Source organism: Eleutherodactylus coqui, chromosome 1 (assembly GCF_035609145.1).
Source record: "Eleutherodactylus coqui strain aEleCoq1 chromosome 1, aEleCoq1.hap1, whole genome shotgun sequence".
Taxonomy (NCBI): Eukaryota; Metazoa; Chordata; class Amphibia; order Anura; family Eleutherodactylidae; genus Eleutherodactylus; species Eleutherodactylus coqui.
In genome coordinates, this window is record NC_089837.1 from 444,812,220 (window position 1) to 444,828,469 (window position 16,250).

Consider the following 16,250-nt stretch of genomic DNA (forward strand, 5'->3'; position numbering starts at 1 on the left):
ATTGCATCATAGAGGCATCTACCGTAGTAGTCAACAAGTTTTACACAAGCTGAAAAAGAGGTCCACTAAACACAAGTAGCCTCTGAGAGCCTTTTGCATATTTGCGTGCCATGTATCTGCATACCGAGTTTTGCAGCAAAGCAACAAATCCATCAAAGTGCTTGATTTTTTTTAAAATAATGAGCGTATAAGTAGCTCTACCCTCTAATTCACAGTCATACCTGGCACACACTGGATCAGATTGGCAATCATGGCACTGAAGTGAGCTCTAATGTCTTTTAGAATTTCAACTTCCTTGTCATTTTCAGCTTCTAGAAGCATCCGTGTAAGGTCAACGTACTCCAAAAACAAGGCTCCAAGAGCTAAGGTGTCTCTTTCCAAGGCACCATTAGTGCTTAAAAAGAAACATAAAAAATATTAAGAAAAAAAAGTACATGTGATAAGAAAGACTTCTTACAGATTTATGATAAAAACATATAACTTACTTGTCACTTATAACACCAGCATCGGCCAATAATTCAAATATCCTTAACAGCTGCAACCTCAGTAGGTCTCGCCGCTCTCTACGTTTCTTGTTCTGACAAGCAAATGAAAATTGGTAAAATCTTAGTTAATACAGAATTGTCAGATAATTATACCTGGACATTATATGAGGCCGGGAGAGGAGAATCATTGTCCTGATATTAAGTTTTAAGCACTTTAGTTTTAAAGCCATCTAGTAACCTACCTAAGGCTAAAAAACCACACTGGTGTGGGTGCAGCTACGCTCAGCAAGGTACGGAGTGTAGCAGCAACTGAACGAGGCAGATTTCTTCTTCCTTGCCGGTAGTTCAAACTCTGCGCTAGAGTGCAGGAGTTTGAAAAAAGAGGTAGGAAGTTAGCGGCTGCCCGATTTCCCCACACAATGTATCCACTATGGGCGGGGAAGGTAGGGCATGTCCTATATTTTCTCAGCCATACAAATCACGGCCAAGAAATCCCTGCAGTGAAAACAAAACCACAAAAAACAGCAAAAATTCTTTTTGTTGCCCTGATCAATTCTCATTTTAACTACTGTAACTTACTATTGATCGGTCTTTTCTTCACTAAACCCTGCCCCCTCTCATCTATCCTGATTGCAGCATCCTCGTTAACCTCCTTGTCTAACTACTACACTGATGCCTCCACCCTATGCCAGTCACTGCACTGAAGCCTGCACCCTGTGCCAGTCACTGCACTGGTTGCTCATCCACTATAGAATACAATTTATACTTTTCACTCTCATCCATAAAGCTCTCCACAGTGCTGCACATTCCTATATCTACTCCATTATCTCTGTCTACCATTCTCCCTGTGCTCTCTGTTCTGCAAATGATCTTAGACTACGTTTTTCCATAAACTGAACCTCCCACTCCTATCCCCAAGACTTTTCCAGAGCTGCACCAGTTCTCCGGAAAAGGCTACCACAGACTATCAGGTTAATACCTTCCTCATAGAGTGTAAGCTCTAGAGAGCAGGGCCATTACCAGTACTGTTCAAATTGTTTAATAGTTTACTATTCTATATAATGTCTGATCTTGTCTGTTTAAGTTCCTGCGATTTATAAAGTGCTGCAGAAAATGTTCCTGCTACATAAAAAGACTTATTAAAGAACTCAGAAAATTTATTGTGAAGAAGATTAGCATTGAGGGAAGATTCTTCTACCAAGCCGATGCTAGTCAAACATTTATTCTCTCCAGATCTTGGTATAGCAGAGAAATGTGGGATGTTTAGCTTTCGTTGGCAAAAAGCACCATCATAAATTTTTATTAACCCTTTAAGGACCAAGCACAATAAATATATGGCACTTGTTTCTGGGCTTTAATCCCAGCAAATAGCAGAAATACAGCGCCAGATTAAAGGCTCTGCAATTAAGCAGGAGCAGGTCAGGTTCTTGGCTGTCAGACACAGCTGAGGACCCGGAGGAGAACGGAGAAGCATTTTTTTAAACCGCTTCTGCTTTCTCCTTTCCCTGCTTCATAGTGCTGAATGAACATTATGTACTAAAGAGTAAAAGTGGAAGTGTTACTTCCACTATGCGACCCGGCGATCCCGTGACCGCAGTGTACCCCTGTTACAACAGAGATGCAGTGTCCTAATAGAGCTTGATGAGCTCTGTCAGTGACTATGGTCACTACAAGGGGATGTTTTCCCCTGTAACTGGGGCTCCTATGGATGCGGCTCTACAGTTTTCCACTGTGCCCCAGCTACAATAGAAAAGTATGAAATAAAAAATAAGAAATGCAATGTGATTGACCCCCAGAGGTCTTACATGACGTCATGAAGGACATGGTAAAAAATAGTTACAAAAATAAGTTTAAAAAAAATTACAGAATAAAATAAAAATATATACATAAAATAGAAAAAGAACCATGGCCGACGCCAACCAAAACAGTCGCCATATGTACCCTGTAATCCAAAACGATATAAATTGTATATCAAATGTCCGAAACAAAATAAGGAACCTATGCCCATACTTTATTTTAGCGTAAACATACTTATTTTTAAAAATAACCTATGAAATTAAAACATTTTTTTTTAGCTTTTTACCCCCAATAAATCTAAAAAACTGAAATAAAAATCAGTGAAAAAAATATAAAAAATAGCCCTATACGTGATGAAAAAAAACAAAGCAAAATTAATTTTCGTAGCTGAAGAAAAAAAAAGGGCAGTAAAACCACCAGAGTGGTAAAATGCCTAAAAAAGTGTCTGGTCCTTTAGGAGCAACACACCTTAGTCCTTAAGGGGTTAATACAGTCCACTGATGAGTCCTACTAACATCTGAATAGAGGGCCCATGCAAGTACATGCTAATTACACGCATTAATGGTTAGTAGACTAACCTCAGGTCTCCGTTCCAAGGCTTCTTTCATTAGAGGATGTAGTTCTTCCACCAATTCCCTGTAAAACAGTATTTTCCATTTTAACCAAACATAGCACTCAGAAGTTCGGTTATAAAGTAAATTCCAAAATTCTAGTTTAAACAGGATTAGTTAAAACATAGCTGTTTTCTTCCAAATACAGCCCCACCCCAGTCTGAAGGTTGTGTGTGGTATTGCAGCTCTGCCTCATTCAATTCAGTGGAATGGAGCTGCAAAACTACACACAACCCATGTACAGGTGAGGTGTTGCTTCTAGAAGAAAAAAAAATGCAGCCACGGTTTTTCAAATCCTGTGCAACAACATTAATCAAATGGACAGAAACATTACTAATTACCATGCCTCGCAGTTCTGCCTAGGATACATATGACAGAAATTTGGCTGTGCAGTATCCCACGGCAGCACAAATAAGTAGCATTGGCTAATAATAGCAAAATAATGAGAAACAAAGAAAGCGATGGATTAGTAAAATTTATAATGGAAAAAGGCAATACTGCCATCAATTAATTTTTCTGTAATTAAAAGGGGTATTCCTGGAATTTAACTACTGATGACCTATCCTCAGGATAGGTCTTTAATAGTTGATCAACGGGGGCCAGCTGCTAAGGATCCCCACCAATCAGCTGATCAGGAGCACATCATTCTCAGTGCAGCGGGCTAGATATCATCTTTGCTGATCAGCGCCCAAAGTGTAATATCTGGCTTCACTTCCATTGGGAGCGCTACCACCTATTACACTTTCGGCTCCTCATTGCGGTCGGGATCGGATGTCCGACCCTAACTGCATTAGGAAGACAGAAGTGTAATAGGATGCAGCGCTCTCATTGATTTCAATAAAAATGAAGCCGACTATTACACTTTAGGCACTGAACAGAGAGCCAAAGAATCTGATGATCGTCGAGGATCCCAAACGGCAGGTCCCAGTCGATCAACTATTGATTACCTATCCTGAAGATAAGTCAGTAATAGGCCGCCTGCAGACGAGCGGGTCGGATCCGGCGGCGAGAATTCTCGCCGCGGGACCCGACCCAAGAGCCTGCAGTGACGATCGCGTACTCACCCGCGCCTGGCGGCCCCGGCGCATGCGCAGACCGTAGCCGGCGGCCGGGTGAGTGCGAGCCCCGCACAAAAATAGGACATGCCGCGGTTTGTTTGCCGCGCGAGATTTCGCGCGGCCGTCTGCATAGGAGTGCGTATTGTAATGCACTCCTATGCAGACTTTCAGCGGCGGAAATCCCGCGGGAAATACCGCCGCGGGATTTCCGCCCGTGTGCGGGCGGCCATAGTAAAAGTTCCAGAATACCCCATTAATGTCTTTAACATTTTCTTGCAAGCTGGGAGTCGAGATGAACTTGTACTGTATGTTGAAAACATTGTATTCTAAGGCCAATGTATCTCAAGGGATCACTGTAATTCAGGAAACTAAGTATTACAACATACAGTCCTTGGATTTCTGAACTATGAAAAATGTTAGACATAAGGCCTCTTGTATACTGAATGCCAGAATACAGGCTGTACAGAAGCAGCATATGACAGCAACCGCCTACAGCTCCACAGTATGAAGCAATGAGGACTGCATGTACCTCCGTACTGGGCTCCATACAAAGCTCTGCCTTGGGGCCTAAGGTATCAACTGCATACCACTAGAGAAACATACATAGTCCGGATATATTTGACAAAATATATAGTATAGAGATTGCACATCGTCATACCTGAAGACCAATGCGTTCGTTCTCCCAAATCCTAGCACAAGGGACTCTGTGATTTCTATACTCTCCAGTCTCATGAGAGGAACTAGTTGTTTGAGGAGGACACTAATTGAAGGAGTTCCAATGATCTAGCAAAAAAAAAAAAGCCTCTGTAATTTCACGAATGTCCATCTGTACAGTTACTGGTACTCCACCCAAGGCCAAAGACAGAGGTGTATTTTTACACTGTAAACTTTTAAAACTTTTTGTACCCCAGATAATTCCAGGTTCTGAGGGTTTCTTCTTCCTTAGCTCAGCCATAAAATTCATCTCTCGCATGCATATAGGATTTTTTTTAAAAAGTGTTGCGAGTTTTAACCTACCTCCTACCCAACCAAGAATAAGGACGGCATGGCTTACATGAAGTGTAACATTAATGCTATTTGCATTTGTTCTAGACATCACCAACCTGATTAATAGGTGCGCGTTTAACAAGATGACCCAGATAACTGATCCATTTTGCTAAGTATATATAAATATACTGTATATAATGGTGCTGCCAAACGGTGCCTTTCATGTGTCTGCTGTGTGAACTTGGCCCCAGGTGAAAGTAGCTTCATAACATGCATTGCCTTCCCCACTTTAGTTATTGGAAATAGCAGCTGCTGTCCACCAAGCACAGAGGCAAGGTTCATGGGGATCATACTTAAAAGTGTACGCAAGTCCTATGTGTGTTTAGGCTTGGCGTTGCAGAATTTGACTTTTAGCCCCATTGACATCTGTGATCCACATACTTATATGGGTTGACAATCACTAGAATGTAAAGGTCCCCATACAAATTAGTGTTTAGTCGTCCAAACCTGTGGATAATTTCGGGGCTGGATGACTGCCTATTGTGTATGAGGGCTGCTTGACTTTACCCTGACGGACAATGTCAGGTTAAAGAAGGATGAAGGATGTTGGAATTCAATACTCAATCCTTTTGTTCCCAAGGAGTAGGCCATCTCCAAAGCCGTGTGGCCGCAGCTTACCTCCATGAACACAAGATCACTTGGCCAAGCTGAACAATCACGTGTATGGGGGAGTTGGGGAAAACAGGTGTCGAACAAGTGATCTTTGGGCTGACAGGTTTTGAAGGTGTATGGGCATCTTGACATCCCTATTTAATACTATATTCCTTTCACTGGATCATTCATTAAAAGAAGTCACCACCAGAATATCGAAAGGGGTTAGTTTTCCATTAATGGTTTACTTTTTTAATTTTGCCTTCATTGTCTCTAGTAAATGCAATACTATACAAGGAAATTAAACTTAATGCCCGTGAAGAACCATCCTACCTTGTTATCATAGCTGACTGATCCATCAGGAGTTGTTGCCATGATCTCAGGGGTAGAAGCGCGTAAGTGACCAGGACTCATAATACTTGGTCTCGCCACTCCAAAACAAAGAATAAGATAATTTCTCCACAATGTAATATAATTGTCCCCACTGCTTGCTGTACTGGTTTTCTTTGCATTAATTGGGCTACTGTAAGAAGAAGAAAAAAAGAATACAGACTTAGCAGTTTCACAAACGTAGAGGAATTGCACATGAATCTCTAAATTTCATAACCCCAAAGAACTAAATTCACAAACAATGCTTTGTGCAACCAAATGATATTTACTAAAACTTCTGTGACTAAGGTCTGAAACGCGTTAGCAGTGCTTGCCCTTTATGTGTAGGATCACAACACAAGAAAGCCTTGGATTTTATGTTATCTTGGATGCTGGACTTTTCTACAGAATACATTAGGTATATTCCTCTATTTCCATGCGGCCAGAAGCAGTTAGTGGTGAGCTCGACTAGATTTCCATTTTCCCTATTTACCAAAATTGGTGCAAAGGAAATATGAGGTGCTCCCTAGGACAACCAATCAGGCTGCTGCTTCCATGTGTAAAAAGGGGTAATGTATAAATCAGTAGTGTAATCTAATGGAGCAACTAATCCACCTTTCCTTTGCAACGGTTTTGATATCTTTCCCCTGCTATTCCTCTAAAATAGTGTTTCCCAAACTTCGCTCCTCATGACCCCCCAATAGGTCATTATTTGTGGCTATCCTACAAGGAGAACATCTGTAGTATTGTCTGAGGACAGACAATAATTACATCACCTGGGTAATACTATGGGAATCCTGAAAACCTGACCTTTTGGCGGGTTGTGAGGACTGTACTTTGGGAAACCCTGATCTAAAACAAAAGTTTTTAGGTCACGGACTCTCTAGTAACATATTGATCCAAGAAGAGATCATAGAGTCAATTTGTATTGGAGGAGGTGCTGTGAATCGTCCACAACAACTCAAATGACTGAAAGAAGCCAACTAACTTGGCCCCTGTTAGTCATGTTAAAAGACAGACTTGGCTTACGACCAGACAAGGCAGACATTTGTGGTATTTCAACTAGAGCTTCAAAGGGAAGTAAAGACAGATGAAAATGTTCTCTCATGGAACTGTTTTTGCATTTCAGTTCTTTGAGCCCATCAGTGGAAATTTTGCAGGCTCACCATCCACCAGGACATGTATAAATATATTGAAGGTCAAGCAGAGAACTCTCCCATTATCTATTTACTCCCAGGACTGTGACTGTAACAAATGGGCACCCTTTACATCTAGAGAAAAAAAGGTTTCTACACTGACATAGAAGGGGGTTCTTTACTGTAAGAGCAGCGAGACTGTGGAAATCTCTGCCTGAGGTCGTGGTAATGGCAAATTCGATAAAAGAGTTCAAGATGGGCTGGATGCCTTTCTTGAGCGATACAATATATGTTCTAATCAAAAGGATTGTTGATCCAGCGATTATTCCGATTGCCAGATTGGAGTCAGGAAAAATTATTTTGCCTTAAATGGGGAAAATTGGCTTCTACTTTATTGAGGATTTTTTGCCTTCCTCTGGTTCAACATTGGGGTAATAGGCTGAACTGGATAGAGATATGTCTTTTTTCAGCCTTACATACTATGATTCTATGAACCCAGAGAAGATCCCTATGTTAATCTAATGACTATCATTTGTAATTTAAAATGCACAAGTTTGCCCAAAATTTCCCCAATTTCTTACAAAGAAGTCTACACACCCTCAAAAACAACTGCCAGCATCTTCTCATATGGAAAGAGTTACACCATGTAAGGTATACAAGGCAATGTCTCTGTAGACTGCACTTGACTCCGCAGTTTGCCTCTACACTGCAGTAACAATTATTACATTTCACAGCATGTTAGCAGTTTTAATAGAGCTCTCAAGAACAACCAGTACTTGAGCAGAACTATAAATAAAGCTGAATCTGTTTAATGAGACCTAACAGAGGACATTATCTTTGTAATAATACAATGAAATGATTTAAGCATTCTAGTATTGTGCTATTCTACAAATGAGCAAAAAGAACATATTATGAGTAGCTATAGATCAAGAAAATATGTAGAAATAACAATTGAGCTTTTTGTGTGCTCTAATTAAGGGGATCAATACCTGAAAAGACGCGCAACTTTTCATTTGCCTATATATGCTTTAATCAGAATAGCAAAAGCAAGAATAAGAGGCGCACCTTGAAGATTCTAGGCCCCATTGCATACCTAATACCAGCTTTTGCACTCCCCCTCAGAGCCTAGGTATGTATGCTACCTGTGCACCCTCTAAAACTAGGAGTGTGAGGCAATAATGTTTTTGTTTTTATAGAAGAGATGTTCCATGTCCACATATAGTTTTAGTAAAGTCTGATCAACAACAACAAGATGGGCATGGTCCCAGTCCATTTATCTGCTGTCATCACTGTCCCAGTGTGGCTGTAAATGGAGACAAACTGGTTCCTATGGACACACAACTAACAGCAATTCCCTAGTGCCCAATCTGACCTAACTCTTGAGTCCAAGGTAAGATTACCATTGACCAAAGGGCAGAGAATAGATGAGAAGCACCTCATTCTTCACCATCTTTAAAGGACTTGTCGAGGACTTTTACTGTTAAGGACTTATTCTCTGGATAGGTTATCAACAGATGATTGGCAGGGGTCTTTCGCTCAGGATCTCCACTGATCAGCTGAATACCGGGCCCACTGTCAGTGTGAACAGTGCTGGAAGCAGATCGCACTGTCCATATTGCAATGGCCCGCTTTGGCACTGCAAACACAGCTCCCATTGAAACAATGTTGTCAGCACTCTCTGCTTCCAGTACTGCTCAGAATGCCCACTTATCAACTATTGCTGATAAGTGGGCATACTATTGCGTCATCAATAGTAAAAGTCCCAGACAATCCCTTTAATGGCCAAAAAAATTGTAGTCGTAGGATACATGTCTTTGACAAATCAAATTACCTAACGCAAGCTTTTTGAGACAGTTTAGGTCTCTTGAGAAAGAATCATGCAACTATAGTTCTTGTCTTTATGGATGACTAAGACTATACAACACACTATCAGATTTTTGGTAACTACATCCATTACTTTCAGGGCTTAGATGAAGTTCAATCAGAATTATATTAATGTGTCCTACTTACTTAGGGTCCACCAAAGGCATAAGCAATTGAAGCCTTGTGAAAGCATAGGGCCACGCATAGCTGAGAGCTGTAGGGCAATGCTTTGGTAGGTTTTCTTGTCTAAGAAATGTGAAGAGGCAGAGAACCCATGGGTCTTTTACAGACTGTGCAAATATCCACACATGAGAAGGGCTTTTTACATCGTAATGGCTGTTGACAAGGACAGCATTCCACTCCACAAGCCACTGCAGGTCCACATTGTGAGTAAATGACAGGGCAGCCTGGTAACAAAGCAAATGTTTTATTCAGAACATTCAGTTTTCGGTTAAAGGAATAGACAGTAGCAATTATCTACAAAATACACATACAATACTTGTATTCCCATTATAGGAAAGAAGGGGGTCCTATAGTATATATACATGGCGCTATAAAGGTGAAAACGGGATGAGGACCAGCTTTCAAATATATAACCCTTCCTGATTCTGCATTAATGAAAGACTGCGAGGAATAGGATACATTGCACGAAAAGCGAATATAGACTTGCTTTATGTTGTGTGACCATGCAGGTGCCTAGAACATTGGTATTTGGGAAAGTGTTAAGGGTCTGCGGTGCAGAAACAATAGTCAATATGCAACTAGTTTTTTAGCAACTAATCAAATTGTATGCTGGGGAAACCTGTTCAATGTTTAAGATAATGGGGAGCACCTGATTCGTCACCGAATGAAGAAAGTGCAGGTCAGGGCAGTGCGGGAAGCACAGGTTGGGCAGTTACACTATGCTCCATTCATTTGAATGAGAGTGCTGAAGATTCCAGAGTACTTCAAATGAATGGAGCGAAGTGTACCTGCCCAACTTGTGTTTCCTGCACTACGAAACCTGCTCTTCATTCATTCGGGGACCGAACAAGCCTCCATTCTCGTGATCGGTGGTGGTCCAAGTGGTCAGACCCCCATCGATCAGCTACTTATCCCCCTATTCTGTGGATAGGGAATGACTTGTTGGAACTGGAATACCCCTTTAGTTCTTTCTTGATAAGTTTGGTTCTTGAGACCTGCCACCATTTTTGTAGCCTGTCTTTGGAATCCAACAGGTTGTTGGTTTTTAAGCGGTCAAATATCCTCTTTTTCAGGAGTGTTTCTATTAGTTTAGCTAGTACAGATGTCAAACTGGCCGGTAGGTGCCAGCTTCTCCTCTACTACCCTTTTTATGGATGGGTACAACATTGCCTATTCTCCAATTACCGGGAGCATCGCCTGTTAGAAAGGACTGGTTAAACAAATTAGTTAGAGAGGCGGCAATCACAGATTGGAGTTCTTTAAGAATTCTGTGGTGGATGCCATCTGAATCTTAAAGGGGTTGTCCCGCGGCAGCAAGTGGGTCTATACACTTCTGTATGGCCATATTAATGCACTTTGTAATGTACATTGTGCATTAATTATGAACCATACAGAAGTTATAAGAAGTTTTTCACTTACCTGCTCCGTTGCTAGCGTCCTCGTTTCCATGGAGCCGACTAATTTTCGCCGTCTAATGGCCAAATTAGCCGCGCTTGCGCAGTCCCGGTCTTCTTCTTTTTTCAATGGGGCTGCTCGTGCTGGATGCCGGCTCCGTGTAGCTCCGCCCCGTCACGTGCCGATTCCAGCCAATCAGGAGGCTGGAATCGGCAATGGACCGCACAGAAGCCCTGCGGTCCACCGAGTGAGAAGATCCCCGCGGCCATCTTCATCAGGTAAGTAAGAAGTCACCGGAGCGCGGGGATTCAGGTAAGCGCTCTCCGGTGTTCTTTTTTAACCCCTGCATCGGGGTTGTCTCGCGGCGAACGGGGGGGGGTTGAAAAAAAACCAAAACCCGTTTCGGCGCGGGACAACCCCTTTAATCGACTTTTAAGGCACAAGTTCACCTACAACATTAGTCTCCCAAAAGGCTGGATCTCTAGAGGTAAGACCTTTACTACTAGAGGTAAGACCAGTCCATCATTCTGAAAACTAGCTTCTAAAAATATTGAACAAAAGTAGTTATTCATATGCTCAGTGACGGCTTTATCTCCACTATTATAGTTATCTCTCTGTACACGCTAAATGTCTGACCATTGTCTATGTGTATAGCATCGCTCACTCTCCACCTCGCCATACTGTGCACATCTCCAGCTCCTTTACCTTCTGTATCACCCCATTACTTGTAGTATGTAAGCTCGTTGGAGCAGGACCCTCACCCCTATTGTTTCCATCAACTGATTACTATATGTAACCGTGGTTCTGTAATGTTTGTATTTTGTCTTTCTGTATTCCCCCCTGTCTATGTAAGCGCTGCGGAATATGTTGGCGCTATACAAATAAAGATTATTATTATTATTATTCTCGGTTTTAAAGTTTGTAATTCCACAGTTCTATTTCTTGAAAAATGTTTTTTTACATCACTATCTTTTCATTCAGCAAATACAAATGGGTCCAAAAAAAAGAAGAATGTAAACAGTGTTTTTGGGGTTGGAGACTTATCAGGCTTGTAGTCTATATAGACTATGTGGGTCAAGGTTAATATTATTAGGTCCAAGTCACAAGAGCCTTGGATTAAGTAATAGGATAAAGTCCTGATTTGGCAATCACTCGCAACAACAAAGTAAACAGGATCTGGCCATTCACCAACTTAAGTCTTATTCACAATGCATAATAAAGCTCCATTTGAGCGCTGTATATTTTGTGCCAAGAATTGGATCAGATTCCATCTTGTATAATCAGGAAAGCCTTTTCCAAAGTGTTTCTGTAGGAAATGCTCTCCTGATTGACATAACAGGATCCAAGATTGTTTCTACACTTAAATTATATAGCTCTTGTATGTAACTATGGTATGGTAATAAATAAAAATTCAGCGGTCCACAGACAGGACATTTCCTTAGGTCCGGAATGGATTGCACAAATAGCCTCATGGCCAGGGGTGTAAGTAAAGGCTCAGGGGCCCTGATGCAAAAGGTGAGCTGGGGCCCCCCCTCTATCTGTATCTGTACCCATACCCATACCTAAGGCTCCTGGGCCCGGGTGCAACCGCATCCCCTGCACCCTCTATAGTTACGCCCCTGCTCATGGCTGATCAAGTGGTCTGTCACTCCACTACATTGTACCTGACGGTCATATAAAGTCTATATTGTAGATATATATCTCAACCTGATGAAGCTCACATGGCCAAGGATGTTGAAAACTACTTACAGAATCGGACACTGCAACATGTAGAAAGCTTTCAAGTATAGAAGGACTGAGCTGATCCAACACATCAATCATCGGCTTGTCATCTTCCTGTAATCAATATAAGCAATTAACTTCTTATATGAAAAAAAATTGAAATCAACCTATAAGGCAGTGTTTCCCAACTCGAGTCATCAGGGTACCCAACAGGTCATGTTCACAGGATATAGCACAAACACTTGTGTCAATGTCTGAGACACTGCCAATAATTACATCACCTGTGCAATAATGAGGTCATCCAGAAAACATGACCTGTTGGGATGCCTTGAGGACTGAAGTTGGGAAACACTGCTCTAAAGGTATCATTACTTTCATCAATGTGTAAAATGCCATGGGGATGAGTCTAATGGCATTTTGCCAGCAAATGGATCTATGCCACAATTCTTACCTCGGCTTGTCCCAGTGCAGTAAATATTGCTCGGACTTCTTTGAGTATTAAAACTGCCATTTTTCGAGTAGCAAGCTGAAAACTGCAAAGTAACAACAGTCCAAATCCTTCCACCGCATGCAATACATTGGAATAAGGTCCCCGTTCAGACTGTATCCTGTGACTGGAGCCATTGGGAATTAGCTGGGTGAAGAAATACATAGGAGTAATTAGTTAAGGAAACATTACACAAATGTGTGGATAATGGTGCACCGTATTAATTATCTTGTCCGTGTTACACCTAGTTATGAGTAAGGACCAGTTATAGGTCTGAAACACGGAAATGTTTGGGTGGTTTTATCTTGGTGGTTTTTAAAAATGTTGCATAATAAAGCATGAAAGTTTTATGAAAATTTGATAGTTGGTGCTGGATTTACGTTTTTTGGGTTGTTCATTATACAGTAATAAGGCCTCATGTCCACGGGGAAAATCAGATCCGCTGCAGATTCTCCATGGAGAATCCGTAGCGGGTCCCTCCTGCCCCGCGGACATGAGTGCTGAAAATAAGAATAAACTTACCCGCAGCGGACCGGGCAGGTCTTCTCTTCTTCACGGCCGGATCTTCTTTCTTCGGCCGGTGGATGTGCTCAGCACGCCCGCAGCGTGCCGCGCGCATGCGCCAGGCACATCCGTCGGGCCGAAGAAAGAAGATTCGGCCGTGAAGAAGAGAAGACCTGCCCGGTCCGCTGCGGGTAAGTTATTCTTATTTTAGGTCTCCCGCGGATCCGGATGGCTTCCATAGGCTTCAATAGAAGCCTGCAGGAGCCGTCCCCGCGGGAGACCCGCATGAAAATGGAGCATGTCCATTTTTTTTCATGCTCCATATTTTTATTCACTTTTATTGACCATCCGCGGGTATTTATCTACCCGCGGGTGGTCAATGCATCCCTATGGGATGCGGATCCGCATGCGGGTGATCCGCTGCGGATTTAAAATCATATTTTGCCCATGGACATGAGGCCTAAGTTTATTAAAACGGTTGATGATGACTGTGACAAAGAACTACAATCATACCAGAGTGGTTACAGACAGCAAAGGGCTCCTGTGCAAATACTCTATATGGCCCCTTTCTTTACAACTGTTAACGTAATGGGAGCAATGTACAAGTCGTACAGCATCATGATTCTCTAGTAAGACCCTCCTTGTGTGCCTACATGACAGTGGGGAGTACAAGTTGCTGGACCATTACCAACTCTTACTGAAAACTCATTTGTACCAAAACTTAAGGATAATGTGTCTATAGTACTAATACATTAAATTATAATTTCTCAGATAGTAATAAAAAACATATTTTTTCGATCAACACACATTATACACTGAATGGCCACTATATCACAGATACCATCATCTAGTAGCGTTGGGCCTCCTTTTGCTTTCAGAACCACAGTAATTCATAGTGGAGTTCATCCACAGGTATCAGAGGATGCAGGGTGCGCCAAGAAGACATTCCCCACAGTATTACTCCACCAGCCTGAACTATTGATACCCAACAGGAAGGGTTCATCCATTCATGCTGATTGTGCCAAATTCTGATCTTGTCATCAGCACAGTGCAACAGAAATCTGGATTCATCTGACCAGATGATGTCTCTCCACTGCTCAGTGGTCCAATTTTTGATGATTGGAGTCTTGCCTTCCTGTATCTCCTAGAAAGGAATGGCGCTAAAGCTGGTCATCTGCTGTTATAGCTCATCCATGCTAAGGAACAACAAGCTATGCATTCAGACATGTTAATTGGCTGTGATATTCGGCTACAATGACCGTACACAGCCTGTTCATCAGAATGATTCTTGACATCTTCCTCTGACTCCTTTTGTTAATGGGTTGTTTAGATCCACAGGATTCCTCTTCACTGGATATTTTCCTCGATCATGCAATTCTTGATATATTCTCCACACAATTGTTCCAGAAAATACCACAAGACTAACTGAGTGTATGAAATCCTGGCCCCGATGATCAGATTACTAGACTTTACCATTCTGTTGCGGATTCACACTGGAACTGATCCAAGGAAAACATGTTCACTCGATTTTATGCTGCACTCCCAAGTCATGTGTCTAATTTCCATACAGGGACACTCCAATCTTGAAAGGAGTGGTCTCTCTAATAAAATGGCCATTCAGTGTATATCATGTATTAAAGTTTTCTTGTTCTTTTTTTTAATCTCCGACAGCTGTGGTATATGCCGTAACTGTCTAATAGACGTTGGACCCATCTATGGGAGCCTCACCTGTTGGGAACACGGGGTCCTCCGAAACACCCCTTTTCACTACAGCAGCCGCTACTTGTCATGTACTTGTAACAAGGGCCAATAAACCCCCTTTTTTCCAGACCCCTATCAGATATTTATAACATCCGAGATAAAAAAAAATTTACATCCACACTAGCCAGAATTATTACTTTGAAGACACATGCAAAAAGATGACTTGCTAAATGCACATTTAAATCCAACTTCATAACATATTTTTTTTTAATACATTAACATTTTTGGCTAGTCACTACAGGATTAAATTATTTAGACTGCATGTCTTCTTTTATAACACTCCATCTCTGACCTTGTAGAAGACGTTTCATTTCTTCGAAAATCACATCATAAATAATTAAGATGAAGTGTTCAGAATGGCAGCAAATCAATCCCAAAAGGAATTGACCGGCTATAAAAATAACTAAAATGCTAAAATATTACATATGCACGAGTCATCTACTACCAGTAGAAGCATCTATTCTGTGAACCGAGTCACTGTGAAATACATCAGCTACAGCACAACTACATGCTTCTGCAGACTCTGGCATTTAAGACTTTACCTATTAAAGTAGGAAAAGCAAATGATGTTCCATTTCACCCATGTTTATTGTATAGCTAGAATCATCCAATCTCAATGGGAGCTGCACCATTCTGGGTATCTATACCACAGAATGCCCATGATATTTCAGAGATTACATAAATGTATGTGTTTTATGTAAGTTACGTCCTTGCCTGCAAGGCACCACAGAAATGAACTTTTGGCACCAACAACTTAAAACTGTGCAGTGGAGCGCATATATGATGGGCATGGCATTTTGTGTTTAGCGCCTGATAACTGCTTCATGCATGGGTGTAACAAGGTGGTGGGGCCCATTCTTATTTTTGATATGGGATCCAATATGTTTTAGTAAAAAAAAATAAGGTACCTTCCTTTAAAAAGGAACTGTCCTGGTATAAAGTCACCAGGACAAGCAGCATGGCTCTACCGTCACGGCCTCACCTACTCCCTTCCTGCCTTAAGTGGAATGTGCTCTTCTTAGGTTACAGCTGCAGACACTGTTAATGTGTCAAGTGGGAGGTCCCCACTGCTCAGTCATGTTGGACTTATCATTGACAGTGCCGGGAGCTGAACCTAAGAGGAACTGTCTGAGCAAAGGGAGGTGAGCATGAGACCCGACCTCCCCGAAAAAACTCGAACACAGTCATGGAGCTAGCCCTAGTGACTTCATCCTATGGCAGGTCCTCTTTTGGCAAGGTAG

General features: G+C 41.8%; 1 protein-coding gene across 4 annotated transcripts in view; it reads right to left on the reverse strand.

Annotated features, from left to right (window-relative positions):
* FRY (FRY microtubule binding protein) overlaps positions 1-16,250 on the reverse strand; it is a 304,066-nt gene that overhangs the window by 115,969 nt on the left and 171,847 nt on the right. For all 4 annotated transcript variants that reach the window (XR_010787154.1, XM_066582996.1, XM_066583004.1 and 1 more), the window contains exons 19-26: positions 12,709-12,891; positions 12,285-12,371; positions 9,105-9,364; positions 5,923-6,112; positions 4,610-4,734; positions 2,861-2,918; positions 486-577; positions 222-394 (exon numbers count right to left, since the gene is read on the reverse strand). Coding sequence is in view for 3 of the 4 variants with exons in the window: in XM_066582996.1 (XP_066439093.1) it covers positions 222-394; positions 486-577; positions 2,861-2,918; positions 4,610-4,734; positions 5,923-6,112; positions 9,105-9,364; positions 12,285-12,371; positions 12,709-12,891 (1,168 nt within the window). In the remaining variant the exon portion in view is untranslated. The remainder of the gene's footprint in view (positions 1-221; positions 395-485; positions 578-2,860; positions 2,919-4,609; positions 4,735-5,922; positions 6,113-9,104; positions 9,365-12,284; positions 12,372-12,708; positions 12,892-16,250) is intronic.